The 26,634-nt window shown below is 35.8% G+C and overlaps 1 protein-coding gene across 5 annotated transcripts in view; it reads left to right on the top strand.

Annotated features, from left to right (window-relative positions):
• Positions 1 to 26,634, top strand: part of LOC133526768 (kalirin) — a 228,163-nt gene that overhangs the window by 183,891 nt on the left and 17,638 nt on the right. For all 5 annotated transcript variants that reach the window (XR_009800775.1, XM_061863506.1, XM_061863515.1 and 2 more), the window contains 6 exons: positions 4,170 to 4,267; positions 4,914 to 5,106; positions 7,299 to 7,496; positions 8,020 to 8,199; positions 12,411 to 12,652; positions 24,909 to 25,092. Coding sequence is in view for 4 of the 5 variants with exons in the window: in XM_061863506.1 (XP_061719490.1) it covers positions 4,170 to 4,267; positions 4,914 to 5,106; positions 7,299 to 7,496; positions 8,020 to 8,199; positions 12,411 to 12,652; positions 24,909 to 25,092 (1,095 nt within the window). In the remaining variant the exon portion in view is untranslated. The remainder of the gene's footprint in view (positions 1 to 4,169; positions 4,268 to 4,913; positions 5,107 to 7,298; positions 7,497 to 8,019; positions 8,200 to 12,410; positions 12,653 to 24,908; positions 25,093 to 26,634) is intronic.

Below are 26,634 nucleotides of genomic sequence, written 5' to 3'. Positions count from 1 at the left end.
ATGGCAGTAGAGAGCATACCCAGTTACACCGTAATGATGTTTGTGGAACCAGGTCGGTGTCTGCGGGCAAGTTTGTCGTACCGAGGGTCGCTAATTATTACGGCGATAGGTGTCTCCATAAACGCCTGCCCTATATACTTAACAGCATGCCCTCTGACATCAGACAGGAAGCCAATAAAGTTAAGTTTGGTAAAAGCTGCGTAGTTACCTTGTTCACTGCATAAAGTAATTATTAAGCCTATATATGTAGATATTGTAGATACGAATTTTATTATAATATAAATATAAGAGAGAAGAGACTGCATTATCCCACAGTCAAACCGTGTAAACTGTTTTATGGGACTCCGTGTCTAGTATAATAGTAAATCATAAATACTAGGTACCTCAAACTTTCTGATGAATACGTTCTCTTTTCAACGGTCGATGATGAAAAAGTTCCAAATATCACAAAGTTAATCCGTTTCATTTGCTCTATTGAAATGAGTATAATTACGAAAACCTTTATATTTTATAACGAGTTGATAAACAAAGTAGGTATTTGCTTAGGTCGTCCGTTTAAAACGAATACTCACCCAGCGAGTAGCTATTTCCTAGCCTCGACAATAATGTGCTATTAAACTAGTAGGTTCACATAGGTAATCAAATCAAAAGTATACAGTTAAGATATGCGAACAGCCGCGATGCCTTCATTCTCGTACTTGCTCCTTGGTAAATTAAATTTTCTCAAACATACTCCGAAATGTATGCGTTAATGTCATGAAATAAAGTTGCTCATGTATGGCTCCTTACATTACTTCTTGACCTAGGCCTAGAAGTAATCTAGGGAGTTAGTATGAAACGTAAGTACGTTATTTTCCGCTGCTCTAACTTTTTAAATTTGTACACTAAGATTAGACTGACAAAGGAATTATTACATACAGCCAACAACCACTCTCTCTGTAAGCATAATTGCGACATTAAAAAAAATCTACGGTTCTATATTTATAAGCGGTTAAACATGGTGCTCGAATAGCTTTTTCAAATGTAAAGTTTAAAACTTAAAAAAGGCGGCAATTTCCATTACTTGATTACTTGTAGTTATTTTAATTATAATATTTTCTTAAATTGTTTGAGAAAAGCACTATACAATCCATGGCCAGAACAGGGATTGCAAGACTCGCTTTATCCGACCTCGTCTACGACTCGGCCGTCTACCGCGATCTCGTCCTGCATTCCCTTACTTCACGGCCTCTGCAGTAATGTACTATTTCGGACAGTTTTTTTCTCTATTTTGGCCACAGTAGCCTATGGAAACTAACAAGTAATGATAAGCGGTTTTCGTAGTCTATGTATGTTGTTATATTAAGGCTGTCCTATGCGCGTTTCTGCCTTATGAAGCAATTGTTTCTACTATGCAAAATAAATAATTAAAACTTTAGTTTTGTATCGTCCTCACGACCGCGGCGACACGTGATTGGTCAAATGTATTATATTTTTTATTTTTATTTTTATTTTATTTATTTAAGGTTTACCAACAGATACAACACTACAAAAAATACAGATAAAAACCCAAAAATACATGAGTAAGTGTCTATCCAATAATAGGTAAACACAACATGCGTTAATACTAATCAATCAATTAAGACCTAAAGTATAATGTAATATAACATACTTATCGTTAAATTTGGTACTTCGTTTACATGCAGCTAGCGTTTTTTATACTATAGCATTTTTATACAAATAATTCTTATAACTACTTTGACTTAAAGATAATATGTCGACTCGGGATGCTTTAAATAACTTGTTATGTTCCCTACATATTCTAGGTATGGTGCCTTGAGATCCGAGGTTCGTTCGGTAAGTTCTAAGAGCGAAAGGTCGGAAGTTAACTATACGAGAGTTTGGCCTTGGGACTGAAAATCTTATTTTGCCTATAAGTTCGGGAGATTCAATGATTCCATTTAATATTTTGTGTAGCAAAAGTTGATCTGCAATCCACCGGCGCTTCACTAGAGGAGACAATTTGAAAAAAATTAGTCGATCCTCGTATGTCGGAAGAGAACGGAGTTTCTTTTGATGTATGGATAAGAAAAATAGAAATTGTTTCTGAATTCTTTCTATTCTATCTTCATGGCATTTATACTGGGGGTTCCATACACTTGAACAGTATTGTATTGTATTCGGGCGATTTTTCCGCAACTCGACGACCTACCACCACTTGAACAGTATTCTAAAGTATTCCTTACTAAGGAAGTGTAGGCGGTAATAAGAGCCGCACTTCCTTTAAAAATTTTGCAATTGCGCCATACAAAACCTAATAGCTTATAACTTCTTTTTACAATATCGTCTATATGAGCCTTAAACGATAGCTGACTGTCCAATATGACACCCAAATCCTTTATTTCGGAGACTTCTTCAAGAGCGACACTGTTGATATAATATGACGTAGGTAAGATAAATTGTCTCCTTGTGAATTTAATATGCTTACACTTATTGATGATTAAAGGTAGTTGATTTATTTCGGACCATTTGACAATACGATTTAAGTCTTCCTGTAATAAAAGTGAATCAGATATTGAATTGATCACTTTGAAAATCTTTAAGTCGTCAGCAAAGAGTGAATAGTTGGAATGGAGTATTACTTTGGACATATCATTAATAAAGGCCAAGAATAATGTAGGCCCCAGGTGTGAACCTTGGGGCACGCCAGAAGGAGCCTCAAAACTACGTGACTCCCGCCCGCACACTACAACTTTTTGTGATCTTGACGTTAAATAACACAAAAACCATTTTAAAAGGTTGCCATGAACCCCGAAGTCGCAAAGTTTACGAATCAAGATACTATGATTGACTCTATCGAAAGCCTTACCTATATATGTAGTTTAAAGCGTTTCGGTAGGAATATATTAGCTGAGTTGGCATCCAATTGTGAAAAAAGTATGAGATTTCAAGACCTTTATTCAACCATTATAGTCGAAAAAATGAGTGTTGAGTATGAGTTGAAAAAATAGTGTTTTTTTTTACTATTTTGTGAAATTAAGATTATTGTCCTAAATTTATGGCTTTTTGCCCTAACCTATGTAGGTAGGTCTCTAAGAAGCTTTTTATTCCGGGTAGAAATGAAATCACTTTGTACAGTCAAGGTATTAAATATCGATAATGACAAAGTGCCAAAAATATGTATACACGACCTTATTGCCTCTTAATATATATTAAGATAGTGTGTACATATTTTTGTCACTTTGTCCGTATCGATATTTAATACTTTGACTGCATAAGAAAAGTGTAAATATTTGTCGCCGACTGTAGTCAGCCGCAGAGATATTTGACCCTAACAAATTTTCCTTGCTAACAAATTTCTATGCAGATAGGGGATCAGTTATCTCTGCAGCTGACTTAAGTTTTTTCCGAAATTTGTAAATGTTAATTTCCTTAATTAAAAAGTTAGACATGGTCTCCTAAGACCATTTTCGCGTATCAGTATTGGATCAGGTAGATGCCCGACCCCCAATGTCCCATTAAAAAATTCCACCCTGTGTACCATAACTTTTACTTGAATGCCTTTGAAAGGTTATTGTTTTCAAACGTTTATTTATATGTAGGAATGTCTATTCTTTGACAGATTTCATTTCAACAGTGGGAGGGCTTTAGGAGCATAAAATTGTGGCATTTCCATAGTCCATAGATGTTTATTTGATAAATAAATACTTATGTACATTATTGTTATATATTCCAAAAGTATGATCTGACTGACTCCTCGTAAAACATTAGTGTTTTACTGGTTTTAACTAATTTGAAGTGATGTCCATAAAGATAAAAAAAAAATATTGAGCGTTTTGTCAACCAGTTTTTTAATGAAAAATACCCATACACAAGTGTAATGAAACACTAAACCTCTCTTGCGGTTTAACCTACTTAAAGACTCATGTGTGTGTCTTAAATACCATCTCATATGTAGCAGTATTGTTTACTTAAGTTACATTACAGATCAAATCAATCTTCTTTAATACATGTATTTGCAAACAGAATTTAGATTATGGTTAGCCAATCGAACAATTTACATTAACATATCGTAATAAGTATTTAGTTTGGAAAATACGATAAATTTGAATCAAGAAAAGTACGCGAGCACACTACTGAGTGGCGGTCATGATGTGTAGGAACTGTATATACATACATGTTTTGAACAGGACCCCAACGCTGATCCGCCGCTGCCCGAGGGCCTCAGAGACCGCAGACTCCGAATGATATTTGGCAACATTGAGGCTATCTACGACTGGCATAGAGAGTAAGTAACATTACTTTTACCAGTAATACTAAGATGGTATAATACTGTGTCGTTATTACGTTGCTTGTTCATTTATTTACAATCTTATTATATTTAGCAAAAATCGAGCCGTTCCCGATCAGTAATGTGAAATGATGTTTGAAGAAGTAGCCACCCAAATGAACACACATCTGCAAAAGTGCATAGCTACTCCCATGAATTCCATGAAGTAGGTATGCACTTTTGCAGATTCCTGATATAACGGATATTTTAGTCGAGTAGTTTAGTTGATAATCGAGTCTTTTTTCGAACTAGTATTGTTAATTTACAACTGAACATGTTTACAGGTGTTTTACAGTCTATAGAGGTATTATGGTTAATAAGAAATGGCTCTGCTCATTACGTGGACGTTTTTGTATGCGTATGCGAATTTAGCATATATATACTGCGTGCTCGGCGATTACCAATTTAAAATATCTGCTTCTTTACATATAGATATGCAAATGTTTTTTGGTTCGATTTGTATTGGAATGTTACAATTTGTTATGTAAACTTACGTTTTATGTTGATTGCATTGCATTTATTTGCCGTAAAGATTTACCGCTTCAGCGAGCTACAGTTAGAGTGAGAGTGGCTTGTATTAGACATTGGAACGATTTGTGTACAGTAAGTTCCTGCGTGAGCTGCGCGAGTGCCTGGAGGAGCCCGAGCTGCTGGGCCCGCTGTTCCGCCGCTTCCTCGAGAAGCGCATGTTCCTCTACGAGACCTACTGCCGCAACAAGCCCGTCTCCGAGTACATCGTCTCCGAACATGACCACTACTTTCAAGAATTGAGGCAAAAATTGGGACACAAATTACAGGTGAATACTTGTTTCATTTAACAACATTGCCGTCGTGACGTGAAACATTATTAGATCATAGTATTAAGACTATGCCTGTCTAAAATTAAATCTTTTCTATACGAAACTCCGATTTGGACAGTGATACAGTCTCTTTAAGCTGGTTCAATATTGTTGTGCAAGTAAACGTTGATCTTGAAGAAGTGTGCTAAGTTGGTCATTACACACGAGGCGATATTGTTTCATATGCCGCCAATTATTTTTCACCCGATTTTGATGGTAAAAGGCTATCATCGTTCTCGGCTCTTGCCTCTATTAGTATTACTGGCAGCGTCAATTTGATGTGTTCTTCATTTTCAATGCTTGAAAATGACATTTTCGTCAATATATAAACTAAAATCATGCAAAACTATTCCAATTTTATGAAAAATACGGAAAATGGCTGGCGCGTTTTTTTTTTACTCACGATTCCAATGCGCGCGCCAGGCAAAGGCGCGAATGAAATCGACAAACAACCAATTGAAAAAATGTAAAAAAGCTAATATTTTCGTATTACTATTCGACCGATGGAGATCAAATTGATAAAATGTTATGTTTATTCATTAATGAAATTTACGAGATAATTTAATCTATAAATTATGTTTGGTGTGATAAAACCTCTTTGAATTAACATTTGAAAAACCTAATAGATGGTTAAAAAAAAAATACTCGAACAAATTAAGAAGGCTCCGTTTCCATGCATATAACTCAGTCGGATAGTATAATGAAAAAGCACGAGTGTTATAATATTCTGAAAAAGCACGCGTGTTTTAATATCTAGGATTATGAGCCAAAAATCGATGGAAAATATAATTTTCAACACACTTGCTCAAAACGGCGTTTTTATTTCACTGATTAAACACGCGTGCTTTTTGATTATATTATTCGACTGAGTTAAGAAGCTAACTGATTGCTAATAATATGTATGGAAACGGAGCCTTATTAAATTGGTCGAGTAGATTTTACAACGTGAACTGGCGGGAGTCAGCGCCCGCCCGCCGGCGGGGCCGGCGGCAGACAGTATGCCAGATGCAAGACTTTTACTAACCGATTTGACAAATAAAATTTTATGAATATGAAAGTTTCTTTTGTCCTTGAAGTGTGGTGAAAAACGTGGTATGAGACGCGTGTGCAATGGTCTTTACACTCATCGGCTTTCTTATTGCGCGGTCGCTTGCAGCTCGCGCGCACAATATCGCCTCGTGTCTAATGGCCAACTTAGCACACTTGTATCACAATGTTCTATTGGTGTCTTCCTAGCTGGGATAATAACGTTTAATGAAGTAGTTACTCATGATTGTTAGAGCATTAGCAATTAAACAGTGGCCATTTGGGTCCTACACATTTTATAGCAAACTCGTTTGCGTCTTTCCTCTACATAACAAAAACGGGATATCTATGTACCTGAGTCGTTAACTTTTATTATATTGTCCACTGACGTGATCTTCTACTAAAATGTTTGACCCATTTGTTAATTTAAAGAGATTAGTACTTTTGTGAACTTCATTTAAAACCCAATTTTAGCATATTGCCTTGTTATAATGCTATTTATTCAAATAAACTTAAATTGCAGAATATGACCACAGACAACCCTTTTTCTGCATGTCTACCCCTACAAGATACACATTCCTGAGGAGTAAAATTAGTTCATTACTTTAGGATACTTCTAAACTGGGATTATTATGCTTGGATAACTTGTAACAGGATTTAAAAAAACCCGGATAAGTGCGAGTCGGACTCGCTCACCGGGAGGTCCAAACAAATTTGTAGGTACATCTATATTATTTATGATTTAATTACAAATGTATAGTTTTCAGATTTTTCCCTGTACTTGTAGTATAAGACGGTATTACTTGCCAAATGTCATTGTTTTAGGTCAACAATAATACCCTAAGATATATTTTGATTCCCTATAGTGTCGAAATATACGTTTATCCTGGCATAAACGGCCGTATCTTTTGTTACGTCAACTTAGAAGTTTGATTTGTTCACAGTTTCAAGAGACTGTAGACCTGAGTATATTGTTTTAATTTCCACTCGATACCTCCACGCGTTCCGTTGTCAAGACCCTTTGTCTTGACAGACAGACGAACAACAAAGTGATCCTATAAGGATTCCATTTTTTTTTTCTTTTGAGGTACAGAACCCTAAAAATGGACTGGAAAACATTTCAGCTTGGAGACCTGCTGATCAAGCCGATCCAGCGTATCCAGAAGTACCACTTACTGGTGAAGAAGGTGCTGGCGTACTCTGAAACCGCAGGGGCCTCGTCCGCAGCCATCAAGTCACTGAGGGATGCCGTGCTTTGCACCTCCATCATTCCCAAGAACGCCAACGACATGATGGATGTCGGCCGCCTGCAGGGATTCACGGTAATCACACGTTTCCTCTCTCTGGTATACTGCTTAGCGAATAAGGTTACGCCCTGGGCAATATTATTGCATTTTTAAAAAGCTAAGCTTACGACCGTGAATGTTCACAGAATAGAACGATTGCTAAATCGGATAACTTTATTCTTCCACTAAATGCTGTGAAATCTTCTATACGTGGTTATTTCAGCCGACATTTATGTTTATTTGTTTTTGCCTAAATAGCATGGCGATTTTTATAAATCTTAAATCACCGCAACGCTAGCTGAGGCTAATTTCAAATGAAAAAATTGTCATTATCTTACGCTTAATACTAACTTAACACTTGTATTATTTACAGTAATTGCGAATATAGAGGGCAATCGAAGATAATGTAATCGGCTGATATCTATGATAGTAATTTTAATAATGGAAACGAGTGTTCTATATAATATTAAAATATACTCTAACAAACAATGTCCAGTACATAAAATAAAATAAGCGAGACAAGTCGGTAGCTGACGTTGTGCGTGCGTGTTCGGTGCAGGGCAACATCACCGCGCAGGGCAAGCTGCTGCTGCAGGAGGAGCTGCTGGTGTCGGAGGGCGGTGACAAGGCCAAGGAGCTGCACGTGTTCCTGTTCGAACAGTGCGTCATCTTTAGCGAGCCCGTCGGCAAGAAGACGCACTTTACCAGCCCCACCTACAACTACAAGGCTCATGTGCAGGTACCACTGCACACCGTTCACTCAAATTCCTAATGTAGCTTGCTTTTTCTTTAGGTCCTGGACATCACGTTTTACTATGTTTTCGAAGTGGATTGTCTTACAATTCAAGTTCTATATATCCCTTAAGATATTGCTCCTGAAAGCTAAAAGGCTGTTAATGACATGGCTATCTCTTTTAAGAAACAGTTGATGAAATATAATAGTACATTACTACAGAGGCCCGAAAGTAAGGGGTTGACGGCAGAGTACATATAGACACATACAAAGAGTACATATAGGGTAGTTATGAGGCTGGCAACCCCTTTTATGCCGAAGTATGCATAGTGCTTTTCTCAAATATGCAATTACATAATAGTAGTTTATGTGACTGCTTCATAATAAAAGGCATTCAAATACACGAGGGTAGGTTTAAGAAACGAACGAAGTGAGTACCACACGAGTATTTCTAATGCCTAATTATGTATAGTTACATACACTATTTTATCTACACACATATTATACATTTTCTATAATATAATCACTAACCTCATATTACAGTGGACATTAGAGCATAGTTCCCCTATAATAATTTCAAACGAACCTTTAGCTATAGGGAGCGTGCATGAACTATAGGAGGCAGCACAGGAGCCGTCAGATTTTTGGCGCGAGGCGTAAATGGGATGTTTATTGTTCCGGTGTAGCCCACAAGATGGCAGAACCTACTATGCACATTAAAACACGTGACGTGTAAATGGACATGTTTATGGTTTCAATCCAGGCCACAAGATGGCAGACCCTCCAACGCGCACGGTCCCTATAGGTAGTTTAAAAACAACAAAAATAATTAATTTTATATTTATAAACTGTACGTTAATGGCGGTAAATGAGAACTAATGTCACGCATCCGTAGTTTTTTTTAAGTCATAGACAAATAAGAGTCTGGGACCGATTGACATATTGTTCGATACCAACCAAAGAACACAATACTCACGGAGAAGAACGCCAACGCTATACAAAAAAAGGCCTTTTCAAAAGTTCGTTTATACTAAAGGCGCTCTCTTTGTATCTCAGTACTAAAATTGACAACTGGCTTAGCCTGGTGGGTTTTGGTAGGTAGTAATTCAGTTCTAGCTAGTGGTTCTGGGTTCGGGGCTAGTGGTTCTGGGGTAGGTTTTTAAATTAGAATTTCTAAAGTAGAAAAATATTATGGTACATATTAATCAAAATCACAGGCATCTTTTGTCCTAAGAGATAATGATTTCTATATTTATAATATTATAATATTATATTAATATTAATAATATTATGTCACTCTCTTATCAATCTTACACAAGCTATGACTGTTTATTGACTTATTTATTAGCCATTGAAGATCATTATCAACCCTGGACTTTAAACTGTGATATATATATATTTTTTATTACATACACACAACCATCGTTACAGGCTATCCTAATTTGACAGTATGGAGTTTGACACACAAAAGAAAAGAATTACATAGGTATATAGTAAATAGATTATTACAAACTACAGTAACACAATACATATAGCGTGGCCCTTGTGAATTCGCTCAAAGAACAAAGAAACAAATCTAACTCCATCCCTACTCGATTAAGTGTCCGAATTGCGCGCGTAAAGGGGGTCTGGCGAAGGAGTTTCGTTCGAGCGCGTGGCTTGGCCAGCAGGCTCGGCCGCCGCCGCCGCCACACATACCGATCTTTTACGTTCAAACGCACGTCTGCCAGGACTCCAGGGTTGCACAACTTGCCTCGTAACAACTTAAATATATATGAAGCTAGCCCCAGTTCCCTTCTAACTTCTAGTTTATTGTATCCTACCATTCCTAACACGATATATGCATTCAGAACTATATTTACCACATTGCACAATAACTATGTTTCTGCTGTCGGGAAAGTATTAACTATGCTAAATGGAAGTCTAGGGAACTCTGTGAAACAGGCTACAAAAAATGATGTGGTTTTATATGTAAAGTTATAGGTGCTATTAGGATTGTTTGGGTGTGTCCGTAATTTAGTTAATTCTTTCAATGTTAAGGTCATGTTAAGTAGTTTTAACTTGCAAGAGCCACAAAAGTTACTAGTCAAGTGATGTGTTTATGTTGACAATGAATCTTCTAAATTTATAAAACAGTTGCAATTTATTATTACTGACAGGTTGATTACGGAGACTGCTTACCATCAGGCCGTACGCTTGTTTGCGAACGAAAAAACCAAGGGGTTCAAAATTTTTATCATTACACCCCTTTTGTATACTGGGAGGAATAACTGCACCTCACTGAAAGTTCTGACTCGCCACTCTTGGGGGTGAACAGTACATTTCAAAGTTATGAAGTGCTTAATTGTGTGTTATTTCAATATAAAAAGTAACAAAACAGTTACTATCAAGTTATACATTTTTTTATTCCTTTACATTACGATCAAAAGATACAATTCGTTCGAAAAACATACAATAGGCAGAAAAAAGTCATTTTCTATATCGTACGAGGCTTGTTGAACTAACTGTGACACTTGTATATAATATCTATTTATAAATTTAATTACACTTAAACATTTCAAGAAAATAAATTGTAAGTTAATTATTTTATATGAAAACTTTGATAGTTTAGCGTCAATGACTCTATTGACAGCATTGACATAACAGACTTTAGTCTATGTTCTAACTGGCCAGACCCACGTGCAAGACAATTTTTTTTAAATATTATTATGGAGGGTAGACTTGCCTCTAACCTCCATAGATTTTATGAACATAGACAAACACAAACTGAAATAGGTAATAATTTATATATAATAATAATAATTTATTGGTAGTGTGACGGAAATCAAAATATTTGATAAAAATAATTGTATTTGTTCCCAAAGTTGTATAGACAAAGCCAAATCGGAGCAATGTTGCTGTAGCAAAATATTTTTATGTTAATTACTGGCAACTATTTCCCCAGTATCAGACCACACATGCGCAATAGAGTTGTTTCCAATTTTTTGAAATGCTTGTAATACTTTCTATATTAAACAAACTTTGTCCTAAAATTTAACTTTTACCCTAAAAACGGCTTTAAATATGTTAAATTAACAAAATATATTTTGACCCATGCTTTTGCGTCCAAAACGCTGTTTGAAAATTGTATGACGTCACAGTTTACGGTTTGACAGCAACCAAAGTAGCCAAATAGTTCGGTACACCATATATTTAGTATGGTGTACCGAACTATTTGGCCACTTTGACTGCTACAAAGTATTTGACGCTGACTGTACATACCAAAGAGTAAAGTAAGTGTATAGGTACATACACACGTTACACCAAGGCCCCCCGTTGTCTATTCTCAGTACAAAATTTGATACTCAAGCCGTAGCCATTTAGGTGGTTGCCCACCACCTAAATAGCTGTGTATGCGTGCGTGTGGGTTTTTAACCAACTATTACATTATGTTTTCTGTAATAATTGAGTTATTATATATCATACAGTATGAATTATCCATTAGCATTTCTATGATATTAATTTTTAGTGCAGATATCGAAGCTTCAATTAATTCCCCACCAGCAAAATGGCTACGGCTTGAGTATTAAATTTTGTACTGAGTGCTTCTTCTCGCATGGTTACTCTAAACTATTACTACTACAACAATCGGGGTACCCCTGTATTAATCGGGGTAACATAATAATGTTGTCACAGTATAATTATTATTTAACTGCTATCTTGAATGTAAACAAATAAATCATGACACTTTTATTTAAATACCTAAAGATACAGAGTGTTACAGATGTAGTGAATAATCCTTTCCCATCGTATTTTCTCGGGATCGTTTGTATTTGTCACGCTACTTTAGTCAACCTCAGTACATTTTGTACTGAGACTGACTGAAATAGCAAAACATGTTCGTACGTTTCCGTAAAAAACGACAGGAAAGGGTTATTCACTACATCTGTACTACATTTACACAGATAAGAAATTTGTAGTCAAAAAAGTCAGAAAGGAAGTTTATCGTAATGTTGGGTATTTTTTACGGATTGTCAAGGCATCTTAGACAGCTTATGATATCTGTGTAGATAAAATAAATTTAAATGTTTCTCAATCATTCAAAGTTTTATTTATAGAGAAACTGTAAGTAAAGTAGACAAAAAATATAACTAACATAACATCAATATTTTATTGCATGTTTGAGAAAAATGCCATTACAGGGAGGTATAGAGTTTAGATATAGAATTTGTTGGCAGGTGAATAAAATGGAACTAGAGGAAGCTGAAGGAAACAACGGCTTTGTAATCCTCTCCGTGGACCCGAACAAACCTCGACAATCATTCGTGTGCCGTGCGCCAGAAGCTCGCCGGCAGCAGTGGATGGCGACACTGTCGCGCATCCTGCACTCACAGCGCGAGTTCGGCGAGGCGCTGGAGAACCCCGGCGCGTACCTGCGCACGCGCGACTTGCACCGCGACGACGCGCGCGACCCCGCCGCGTAAGTACCGTACGACAGACAGACCTACCGCCGCATCACTTCCTCTTTTTGCCATCTGTCGCTAACAACCACTTCACGTGCAGACTTTGACGCCATTTCGGACAATATTGTGTAGCGACTTGAAAACGACGCATGTCACCGGCATGTAAACGATTGCTGTGGGCCATGCTGCCATGACAGGTGTCGTTCGTTGATTGCATTCATGTTGACTTTAGAGTCTGTCACTTTGATTGAAACTTATGCAGATGATTACTAAGAGTATTTTGTGCATACACTTAGTATACTTAGTTGGGTCATAAGTTCTGCCACAAAGGTTTTAGACTGATAAAATATAATACAAAGCTTTTAATAAAAAAAGTGGGCCATGAATTGAAAGGTTGTTTTATACTGATAAAAACGTAAAATAATTACCTTAAAATTTAGATCGTGTCTTAATATACTACTTGTTTACTTTGGGATTGTCGTTAGACGCAAATACGCGGCTGGATTGTGTAAAATATACTTTACAAAAGTGAGTGAAAATCAGTGTAACATTAATAAAATAGTTACAATTATTTATTTGTATGAACCTACTTTATTATAACGTTATTTTATCACCTGCCTTTTCCGACAAGTCTGTACTTCAGCTAATACCCTTCAAACTTAGGGTATTTTTCAGTGATACGCAAATTTTTGACTGCCACCCTAAAAAACACGTACAGTTGCAGGTTGGCAATACTAATTATATATTTTAAGAGAGATAAAAGACACATGAATTATATAATTTAAGAAAGATAAAAGATCCAGCTTTTATTTTATGTAAGATTCGATCATGTAAACAAGAAAAATAAATAACTGGGGATCAAAATCACCTCGAACAGGTATTTTTTGAATGTTTTTTTATAAAAAAAATCTAAATATTACATAGAATTGTGCAAAACTGAGACAGCCAATTGAGTTTAATTATATGTAAGTAATTCAGCATTAAACAACCCTTCAACTCATATATATGAATAATAAGTGATCTTAACCTATAGCTTTTTTATCAGTCAAAACCTTTTTGACAAAACTTATGACCTGACTAAGTAGACCATATTACAAGTAGTATCTAACACCTAGATGTTACGCCTTATATTATTATAGGCATCGCAAATAAGAGAGATGTGGCAAACGGCTATGTAGTGACTAATAGTTAAAAAAAGAAATTAGTTTCTATAATCCAATTGATTTCATGTGACACTTCCGTTTAAAATGAGGGTCCTTTCTACTAGCAGCAGAAAAAAAAAACTTAAAGTAATAATTTATTTGATCCATAGAGTTATTCTCGATATATTAATAATATTGCACAAAGAAAAAGGAAACATATTTTTGTTGCTATCGGGGCGAATATGATCATAAACTTCATCCCTTATTGCGATACTTATACTGATTAATGGCAGGTGGAATCTGCGAATCGAGGCTACTAGTCTTGAAAGAAAATAGAACGCACATATATCTTCTCACTTCGCTAATTACTAATCAGTTGCGGTCCAAAGGTTTTAGTACTAATGTATCACTAAGTACCTCTGCATTAATCACTCGCGCTAATTATTATGTAAAGTGTTAACAGGCATTTACACTTGCCTGTTTATTATTGGTGGTGACGGTAACTAAAATATGCCCGCATGAAATACCTATAAACATATTTGTGTGTACCTAGTTGGTTATTAAATTATGTTACTGCAATAATCTTTATCTACATAAAATATACGAACGAAAGTTGAATAAACAAATCATCACATAAGAGGGATGATGGCCTCGTTGCACTCTCGGAACAGCCGCAATCGCCTCTTGACTGTTTTTTGCATACACTCTGTCATTCTGGCGGTTACAACATTCTTTAATGGTAAAAAAATTTTCATCTGTTAATAGTATTTTTCGGTGGCCATTTTGTGCGTACCGCTTCAATAGCACGCGACTTCTGTCTAGCCTCTTAGTCTTTAATCGTCCATTAAGCAAATGACCTTTTTGTCTGCGGTAAGCGTGTAGTCCAAGGTCTTCATTGATAACTTTTTTTAGGGAGCTTCTCTTCACAGACATCTGTATTGCCAACAACTTTTGCTTCCGGACGGGGTTTCTTGCAATTCTCGCCTTCACTGCCTTTATTAGAGCTGGGGTCCGAACGGTGCGTGGTCTTCCAGACCTCTTGCGGTCATCGAAGCTCTGAGTACTATTGTATCAATTAATTGTGCGATAAACAAATTGTTTATTGATTTTTAGGTTTTCAAGCAACTTCAAAATCATGTTTGGCGGGTGCTCACATTTGTGCAACGCAATTACTGCGATACGATTCTCTTTTAGGCACCAATTCATTATAGATACGACGAGATAAGCGTTATGTGTGTAATCCAACACATTGTCATTTTTTACTTTTTAGGTAGTATTTGTTTTAACGGGAATAAAGAGGTTGCAAATCGAGTAAAAGAACTTAGTAACCAACTAGGTATACAACCGTAATTGAACTGAATATGCATTTCAATAAATAACCGCAGCTACTCATCCAGTGGTTTGGCGTTTTTAAGGGCCCCCTCCGAGCATTATATGAATTTGAAATGCCTCATAATACTGCCCTAAAAAGTTCACTGGCATGTTTGAGATTACGCCACTGTCGCTTATATATTTATATCAATTATATCTATGCCAGACGATGGTTGTAGCCTGCCAGCAGAAACATTTCATGTAAATATAATTATATATTATGTTAGCTAGCAGGTTTTAATATTTTTTATAATTCCTTGTGCATAAGTAAAACGAAAATACGCAAATATATGGTATTTCAGTATAAAATTAAAATAATGGGAACTTTTGGTCAAATCGATAACAGTAGTTTATCAATAGGTATCGGATGAACGGGTGCAAATGACATAAGGAACAGGACTAATGGAGTTGATACATTTCGTCTATAAAATGTGGGTACAAACTTCTATTGGAAATACAGGGTGGAAAAAAACAAGCGAGAGAAAAAAAATTGTTTTGTATCTTTAAAAAAAAAAAATATTTCCTTTAATTAAAATGAACGTACTTAAAGTTGTAAGGCACTTTCCCTCCAGGGCCCATTATTTTTTCCCATCCTGTTTATTGGGTTCTGGTAATTAAGGGCTCATTTCCACGGTGCGAGAACTCGCAAGTTTCATCACATTGCGGTATTTGATCGGTTGGCCGAATTGGTTGTAACCAAAGCCGCATCCCGAGGTCTCGTGCCGTCTAAATCAGCCCTAATTGTTTGCTGAACATACAGAACGATATTAATTGAATATTACACGCGCAACAAATATTTGTGGCTTTCCATCAGAGAAGGATCCTTATGCACATTGAGCATGGAACGGCACATATTTTTATTTTTTGATGATTCTAGCTTATTTCAGGGTAACTCTGAATCCAGGAGTTGAGTGGGCTATTTCTTAAATTACTAGAAAAATTAGTAAACTTTAGTATCTATATGTACCTTGATTATTATGAGCGACATTCTTATGACTGTGCTAATCTGACATGATCATTTTTTTATACAGGGAGAATATACTGTATATCTAATGAAATAAATATCTCAGTATTCTGAGATACTTATGTTACAAATAATTCGCATTAAGTGCGATACAAAATTAAGCCACCATAATAGCAATAAAGTTTGTACACCATTTTTATAGACAAACATCTTAATTAATACCATAAAATAATTACGTAGACATTCATCGACTACGGCATAGACCACAGGGGTCACCAAATGGCGGACTGCTTATTTAATAAACTCCAGTACTAACGGTCATTTTATTGAAAAAAATCGGACCACACACACAACTGTATACAAAACTGTAACACCGATTTCTTCGCCGTTAGCCCTGTTCCTTATGTTATTTGCATTCGTTCGTCCGATCACTCCGACCACTATTTATCAAGCATAAAATCTCATCATCATGATCCATATATCATTTTTGAATATAGCGTGTTACGCATACTTAGCACAATATCTTCCGAGTACGCAATTGACTAATAATTGTTAAAAGAAAATCGACACCATGGTCGCTTCAATAGTTAGTTACACCTCGTTAGAATAATATTAATTAATAATAAATAACTGTCCACATTAGGTTTAATATCACATTGGAATTGATATTTAGATGTGTATTATTTATAATTTTAAGGCTTGCATAAAATCTCTTGTTATATGATATGTGTATGTTATTTCTTTAAAAAAAAAAAAACATTTTAATATTGATTCCAAACATTATAATAGTATTTGATCAAATAATACCAAATATTTACAGGCGTATGGTAGACGCGTTTATTGACGTGATAACGTCGGGAAAACGCATCCGTCTATTCCTATCGAGTGGTCTCATAAAGTGACGTTTACTCTGTAATGTTAACATTTCGATAACAACGTCCATCATACGCCCGCTGGGTCCTATTTTTAATACTTACTGCCGTGTCATTATTAGTTGGCAATTGCCAGTTTGGTGAAGTAGGTGTATACTATTTGGTGTACACTACCGTTCATAATTTCTGTGAAAATGTTGAGCAATTTGAATTGTGACCTTGAATTAGGTTTGTAAACGTTTATCATGTTGCATTTAATTTTCTTAGACATTGATTGCAGACAACTGCTACATATAGTTATTGAGTAAAAAGGTCGATCCAGGAAACAATGGTGATATGTTTGATTGGGACAAATGTTGTAACATATAAACATAATGGATTGCATGCAGCCTCCACAGAAATGCATGTTTGGTGAATATAATCGTATAAAATCGTTGTTGTAAATGGCGATCCAGTAGATAGAGCCGCCTATCCTCAAAAGTTCATAAACCAAAGACGAAGACTGAAGTACTTACGAGCAAAAAGGTGCTCCAGCAAGTCAGTTACAAATATAAAACATTGTCTATCAAAGAATTCGTGCAATGATACTATGATGTTGAAACTGTTGTCCTTGTTATACAACGTTTTATAATTATGTAGTCATGTCTATAAAACACCGTTTGTGTCACCTTTCAGATTCTTCATCTTTACACTTAAGTTCATGTAATTTACAAAATTATTTGCAATACAATATTGGCTTGTTTTCATGTCGTAATGATAAATAAGTATTTGAAAGTAATTCGAAAATACTGCCATTGACAAACAACAAACACCAGGCATGAATGCCAATGTAATTTGAAATATTCGTTAACTTAGGAGTATATATTACATAAATCACGCCGTCACTTGTTGGCGAATTTTGGAATTGAATTTAAACATAAGTAATAATACAGACAGCTTTAGTTGAATATTATAATGCAAAATCGATAATTAAACGCTTAATTCGGCGTTTGCTTAGTCCAACTATACAATATTAACTAGTTAGTAGCGACGGTCTAGATGTTATTTAAATAAATATATGACGCGTCTGAACATTTGAGTTGATGATCATAACATAACATAAGGATATGCTCCTGCACATCGAAATATAACTTTTCCGAGATTTTTATATTAGTATTAGCATAATCAGATTAGGACCAACCTCGAAATCTCTGGAACAGTCATGAAATTTGATATGTTGCCTTTAACGATATTTTCGTAAAGAACGTAGATTTTGAGTAAAACGCGAATTTCTCGCTGATGGTACACATTTTCCAAGATGGCTGCTATTCCTCGAGGTCCCCAAATGTCAAATGGTGTGGGCATGAAAAAGGGGCCTTTCATTTTTATACATATAAAATTTAGTCTTAATCCGATTGTGCTATATACAGTACCCGGTGATAAATATTGCACAATTTTTGGCTTCGTAGAGCGTTGTCTTTGTCTCTCTCGTTGTCTCCCATATTCTTTTTCTAAAGACCGATGTGCAACATTTATCGCCGGGTACTGTAATTAGGATTTTTACAGAGAAATTTTAGGTAATTCGGCCACAGGCGTGTTATGATGTTCAGTTAATTGGGTGAAAAATGGGTCTCGATTTTTCTGATTTATTTATATTTTTATTCCTAAATACAGTATTTTACTTAATTATATAAATTTTGAAAGAGCCATGCTTTGGTGACTGTCCACCGGTAAAGGTACCTTCTGACGGTTGACTCTTACGACGCGTAGCACCTAATTATACCTTATATAATATATGCGCCAGCAAAACTGTAGTAAAAAGTAAGATGCCCGCAATTCACGAACTTTAGTGTTCGCGGTAGACCCTCTGGCGTGTTTGAAGTCGTATTCGTTTTATAACTGGCTGGTAACTTAAATCTACCTACGACGTGCATAGACAGGTAAAGGAATACATTTGAGTCAGTTGTGACTTGCGAATCAAATGTACTTACAAAAAAATATTATTTATGGCATATAAAAATGAATTCCGATCCAAGTACTTTAGGATTTATTGACAGCCTTTCGTTGTGTCCTCCATAGAAATGACCAATTATCGGAGACGGGAAAAAAACATCGTATTAACGCATATAAACACCATTACCATTTTTAGGGTTTTTTCTACTTCGCCATTTAGTCCATCGTGAATGTTACAAAAATGTAATCATTAATAAATCGTTTTTTTTTTGTTAATTCATTTCTTACATTTATTTTTAAGTTTTTCTGCGGGCCCTTACTGTGAGAACCCCTGACTTGTCTGCAAGTGTCACTTTGACAGTGACAATAGTTTACATTAATTCCGTGTGATTAGAATCTACGGTTTTGTATTGGAGCGTCGTTAATAACAGCGTAGGCGACGACCACCATAAGGTAACTTTACCCGTGGAATGGTACATTTATTTTACTTTTTATGCAACATTCACTTAGTGTATGTACAAACAAGATTTTGAGTCACTGTACAACCGAGACGTTTTGTTAACCAGATTAAATCAAAACTCAGTCCTCATGTATAGAACACAATATAAATCTTAAAAAGGTTTTACTTATGGCCTTTACAATTAATATTGATAACATCGCAGTTAGGCTAGTCTTACGAAACTAGGTATTAATTAATAAGCGTGTATCTAATCTAACTGTAAATCGAGCACAGACGATCCGTTAGTTGGTGTGTTATCTACATATTTTAGTAGACATACACTAACTACTGACAAAATACCCAACGTAACTGATTTTGTCGGTGTCTTAGATACGAGTACAAAATGGATAATTTGTGATATTGTGAATTAAATACTACATGATACAATTTACATAATAACAAAGGCAATAAGTAATTTAATGATCATCATGAAGCATTTTTACCAATATTGGCAGAATTACTAAATTTAACTATGGCAATCAACTTCAATTCTTTCGTCTCGAATATAAAGCGTTCAGGGGGGCTAGGAAATATTTTTTGAAATAATTGTTATACGTATTCATACATAAAAACCAGTTTTTTGCACAAAAAATAAAAATGATATGCATTTTTTGTGACATTTTTGTACTTTACAAACACAGTGTGGCTATTTGCTCTAAGTAAAACTTTGGTCAATTTAGCTGATTCATTCCTTATTCTGAAAAGTATCACTTCCAAGTAGGCACTCATAATATTTTGGTAAAAAAAAAAAATTAATTTAAATTGAATTACGGCCAATGTCAAATATTAAAAATGTTTAAAAAATACTGAAGCGTTTTAAAAATATGAAAACAAGTTTTATTCATTTCAACCGAAACACAACAAAACTGAATATACATACGCAATTTACAACTTCTATATATAATTTAACAACCCTTCGCCCTACGTTCAAATAAAACAAACTCGTCACTTCTTGTCACAAAAACGTAACGAAATTCCTATTGGCTAATGACGAAATCACCTAGCACTGTCGCCGCCGCTAAGACGTTTCTACACCGTGTTTTTATTGAATTCCGTTAACTCCGGGGTATGCGTACGTTAGTACGTTAAAGGAAACTAAATGGCATACTTAATTTTCAACGAAATATTTTTTTTTGTAATTAAATGTTGCCAAATTATAGCGTCGTTGTAACACGAGCATTATAGCATACAACTGTGACATATCAATGTTATTTCGAACATCAATCGCCCGAGATAGTACTTACATATGTTTAGTAGTAAATGTATAAACTCGTACTAAACACTAATCAATATGTAAACAGGCCCTAAGGCAAGTGTTTACACTCGTAAGGGCTTAATAATATAAAAATAAATTATTGATTATCTCCGAAATTGAGTTAATCAGGATACCGGTGTCTTTGAGAAAGTTACTTTTCTCCAATATGCTCGGAAATGTTCACCTTATTGTAGCAAATATTAGTACTGGAAGTTCATCGTTATGGTCAAAATCAAATGAAAAAAAAATCATCAAATCATTTTTGTCGTGTTTTAGCGGACGGGAATTTATTACTGTATTGTTTTTTACTTTTTAAAAACATGTATCCACTAAGAAAAACGCAAACAGCCAATTAATATAGCCGTGGGCCGCGTCTACACGACCCGGTCAGCATCATTTCAAGTTATAGGATAGAGTCGTGTAAGACCGTCGCGCGTCGTGTATGATCGTCCGAATACTGCTTAATAAAATCAAAGACTATATACCTTTTATATTTTTTTAAGGGTCTCATGCGTGCAAATACAGCTTATATTGCGCAATTATATTGAATCAGCGAATATTGAATGGTACTGAATGGCAGAATAGTTGAGCCTTTAACTTTTAAAAAATAATTAAGGAGGGAGATTGTTTTTGATGTGAAGGTTCGATTTGAGTGCTGGTTGATGTTTAAATTACGATTATTTTACCTGATTTCCTCGCATGTTTGGAGAAAAGCACTATATATGCCTCGGCAGGAACAGCAATTCGTGGATTCGTCTTGTTTTGATCGAAATTAATCCACGAATTGCCCTTTCCCGGCCTCTGCAATAATGTACTATAATTTAAGCTCAGGAATGCTCCCTTGAAATTATCGAAAAAAAAACACGGTATACCCACCTGTTCCACATCCGCATCGATTTTATACGGATGTGGATTTTAAAAATAATGCGGAAGATCCGCGGTTGTGGATGCGACTTATCGCAATATCCCTGGTGCCAAGCGGCCTGAGACAAAAGTACATACTCACTGCATTACTTACCCTACTAGAGCGGGGTACGAGTGACAACGGATTAGTGCTCAGATGTTTCGAGTGCTTCGATATCTAGTTGCATTGATTTCAACACATTCACTACCAGCGACCCGCTGGGCGGGTTCTTCGTAGGTACTTTTTGCTACAAACGGGAAATCCGTGTTATCGGCTTATCGGCTATGCCCGTAGCGCGTAGCTCGCGCTGTCGGTGAGTCTTCGTTTCGCAGCATGTATGTTTAAACGGAATCAAAGTTTTCAAAAGAACAAGCAATCCCGTGAATAATTTGTTATGTCAATTGCCCGGATAGTTTTTTTAACTCTATCGATTAGGTTATTTGTCTAATTTCAGAACTAGCAATTAATTTTATTCTTTATCATTGTATTATGATAAACAGTTCATATTGATTAAATTGAGTTCATGGCTTGTTTCGAAATTGCCTTATTGTATGTATTATAGGCATAGCTTCTTTACTAACCAAGAATTAAAACAAAAAAAAAAAACAATGTCAAAATCTGTGTATATTTATTTATGTACCTAAACTCCTTTATCATAAAAAAGTATATTATCACAAAATTGATATACTTTACAAAAACCAAGCTGTAGATATAAAATATATAAGTACTGCATAGTTAGATACAACAAATACGGTGGGTTTAGGCAGTTTTAAAGTAAATGGAGTTGTGATTTTGTGAAGTTACCTTGCGGTATCGCGTGTACTTAATGCAATAATAAATGATGTCCAAGTATCCAAAATGCAGTATGTATTATACTTGATTTTTAGCTTAAGTAGGAATTGAAGACTGGAAATAAGGACGTGGATGTACGGAATGATACATATAGAAATATATGAGAGAATGGGAAATATCGGTAATCTAGAATAACATTTTACTTAATATCCTATTTTACTCCCATAGTGCGTCTTAGGTCTAGTAGTAGCTAATTATTCATTGATAGGAGTTAATCACTATAACAGAAGGTAGCCATCGCATAACTGCATGATTGATGAAAATATTTATTTCGCTGGTTTAACAAAATACCGCGTTACTTGGTCATTGTAAAGGCCATTTATTCATTGGTCATTCGGCCAATGAGGTATATCATTTTGTATATATGGAACCATGTCATTGGAAAAAGTCAGTTACGTGGTTTTTTTTATTACTATGGTGGGTATTAAAATTAATTGTCTATCCGCTTTAGTGCGTAGAGTAAGTTCTGCGAGTTGGCCACGAGTTTCGCCGCCGCTGAGTGCAAGTTGCTTGCGCCGCGATATTCGTGGGCATAGCTTATAAATTAATGTTCAATTTATGAGTTACCCTTTTAACAAAGTGAATGGGGTCGAAAGAGCTACAGTTAACAGGTTATAAAATACGTGTGGGAACTTCCTACCAATACTCCACATCTTACGTACCTATTTGTAACAACATATCCATGATGTAGATTATGTATGTGAAATTTACATTTTGCCATTTATGTATACGAAAGAAAAGGTGACGTGCATTGTCACTATTCCTTGCTTTTATTACTAACACCAGTGGGCCCCATGTCGCTAAAGACTCTTGACCGTTATACTCTTTTAATATATTATTTCGATATGAACTTAGTCAAAGATGAAATAATTTATTGTATTTGCTGGATAAATTATACTTTTGTCCGGTTTAGGGGCCAAATTAGTTTGCGTTATCTCCTACAATAGATAGGTTTCATACGATTAATCTAAATTAATTACTACTGTGAGAGGGCTAGTCTTATCGAATGAGCTGCAGTTATTACTAGGTTATAATGTATATTGTTATCGTATAAGTACTCAATCAAATCATGAAATGCTATTGGACATCAGCTTTTGATGTTAATAGTTATTCAATTCAATAACAATATGTAACCAAAGAATTTGTAAACTAAACGATATTTAGTAGCAATTTAAGTAACAGTATGATACTTATGTTTTAACGTCAAAGATATTGTACTGTTGTGCTTTGCAATTGCTTTTAATTAGTTGGAATTTTAATTATTTGTTGGAATAAAATAATGCTTCGTACTAGCGAGTGAGTATAGTGGCTGTAGAGAAAGCGCGCGGGTGCGACCGCCGGAGACGGCCGCCGCCGCCGCCGCCGCTGCTCTCCGGCGGACGCTGCAGCTTTGAGTTCGCACGCCTGGCAGTATACATTGATAATGCGCAACAATTCGTTTATCTTCTACATAATGTTTAAGGAAGAGTCAGTACGATAATTAAATAACAATTTCCTAGAAATACTCTGAGATTAACGTGAAATTGTGCTAGCATTATACATATATTTTAATTACTTATCGATCGATGGAAGTGTATAGTTTAGTTATTTAAAGACATACATCACGACCAATATATATGGTTCTTCATAAAGTCGTCATGTGACACTTGTCTCATAATATAGTTTTGTAACAGTCGTATGTATATATTTGCCTATTACATCCTAGTGTATGTATATATCACTAACAACCGTCATTGTATTACCTACTGAAGTTTAAATGTTACTGGAGTAACCAATAAATGTGAATAAAAAGTGCTTGTGGTTTACTGCTTTTAGTCCTGCATGCTTCTTTCATTTTTGTTTTATTTTTAATTTGGGGGCCAGCTTACCGCTTCAAAGGGAACTCATCCATCACCGTATATTATTACTTGGCCACCAGAGAGAAAACATATTCTATTCAAAGCGTGATAGGCCGATTTGCAGTATTTTTGGTTTTAATAATTAGAATAGTTCAGAACTTCAAGTAGTGACTGTACCTACTAAAGTGTTAAGGGTTTTGATAAAGTATATTTGATAGGAAATGGAATCGAAAATACCACAAACTTAATGGTTTAATATTGTCTTTTGGTCAAAACATTGTCTTCATGTTTTAAATGGTTACGTGTATCATAAATAAATGCACTAATAATATTTAGATTGTTATACTTGACATTGGCCATTTATTTATATTCAATTTTTACTAACTAGTTGAGTGGGAATAGAGAGCCAAAGTCAAAGAATGTAATGTCAATTCATTGATCAGGAATTAAATTGAATGCCTCCTAGTGAATGGGCTATCCTTTCAGCATGATTTTTTGACTTTAGCACTTTAATTACACATAGGTAGTTTATATACCTTTGGTTGTTTATGGTTTCTCGATTATAGTTGTAGAGACAAAGCTGGTACGCCCGATTGATTTATTTGTTACTTTTAGTTTAATTGTACCTATTCCCGTCCCGATAGCGCGGGTGAAGGTCGGTGCGGCCTGCGTAAAACTGAGAGCGTGCCGCCGTCGATGGGGTCGCGGTTTGAGGTGCGCGGGCGCGCGCAGCGCGCGCACGCCAAGGCGAACACCATCAACTTGCCGCCCAGCGCCGCCTCCGCGCGCTCCTCGCCCGCCAGCCCCACCTCGCCCACGCAGCCCAACGTGAGTACCGCGACCCTGTGCTGGTGACCGTTACAAAGGGCCCCAGAAGCCTATACTAACACTTGTACAATTGATAAGAGCTCGACTTCATTTTATGAGACTGCGCTTAAAAGACCTGAGCTTCTTAAGTCGTGAGTATTACTTTTTCCTTTTTTGGGTCGTGAATGGAAATTAACTGGATGAAGGCCCTGTTATTAAGCCCCTGGTATAAAGCCCCCTTTTTAAATTATGAAAGGTCTATACAAGTGTTTGTACACGTATGGTGGAGCCGTTAACCACGTATGTGATTGTAGCTAGCGTAGCCGTTATTTAACTCGCAGGAGGGACATTGACCAAAGAAATATAGACGAAACATTTGTGAAACCGGCTTAAACCTATTTTTTAAGAAGTCACATCTCGCAGTTACTATTCGAGGTTCGCAGTTACCAACCGGTACTTTTCGAGGATAGTCTTAAATGAAGGCGGATGGCAAAGTAGATATAGACGGCCGAGCGTAGCGAGATCGGTAGGGATACGCGGCCGGCAACCCCGTTTCTCGCCGATATTTGTATAATGCTTTTCTCAAACTTGTAATGAAATAATAAAAAAAATGGGATGATGAAGATGATGATTGTTTTATGTCCTAAGGTTATTCAGTGCGTTTGGTATTGAATGGGAACAAAAATTTCATTATTTTGGCGCTACGACGCACACCATTACGCGTTTTTTTTCTTTTTTGTGTTTTTTTTTTATTATTACTTTGGGGTTATCGAAAAAAAAAAATTCCGCGACGACGCAGGGTTTAGGAGATACAGCCCTATAAAGATTTCTTTATTACTGAAAAAAAAAATCTTTATATGGCTGTATCTCCTAAACTGTGCGTCGTAGCGTAGCGTCAAATTTTCGTTCCCCCTTAAAAAAATAGAACAACGGATTTGCACTCCAGGAGTGCCGGCAGAAGTGAAAACTTGTATATTAACGTTGTGCATTTTTGATATTTTGGAATGGTTAGGGAATAATTTTGAACGGATTGCTTTAATTATCAGTATAAAAGGACTTTCATTTATGGGGTAAAAAACAATATTCATTTATTGCGCTATCATACACAAACAATGACAATTTATATTAGATTAAAAATGTAACACTTCAGAATAATTATTTAACATTAAAAAATGTATCTCCGAAAAAGTAACTTCCATCCATAATTTCAACGACTACTGGCTTCAATGACATTGTAACAGTTTTTCCAGCAGGTCACGTGTCCGTCTTACGAATTTTCAAAGTGTCGAATCTGTCGGTCATGTGATCTGTCGCGAGTTTAACATTTTTTTTCCATCACAAAAAGTGCACAGCGCCGCTAAAGAAGTTTTCACTTCAAAAAAACACAATAAAGAAAAACAGCATAATGGCAGTATTTTGCTTATAGGTATTTTTATGCCAAGTCATGTCACAATTTGACGTTTAAAAACAAAAGAATAATTTCTGTTTCTCAAAACTTGATGGCAAAGTCAACTTTGCCGGTTATCAATCAAATTAAAAAAAAATCTTTACCTGTGAGAAGCC

The sequence above is a fragment of the Cydia pomonella genome, chromosome 1 (genome assembly GCF_033807575.1).
Source record: "Cydia pomonella isolate Wapato2018A chromosome 1, ilCydPomo1, whole genome shotgun sequence".
Lineage (NCBI taxonomy): Eukaryota > Metazoa > Arthropoda > Insecta > Lepidoptera > Tortricidae > Cydia > Cydia pomonella.
The sequence above is the reverse complement of the archived record's forward strand: the minus strand, read 5'-3'. Positions and strand labels throughout refer to the sequence as shown.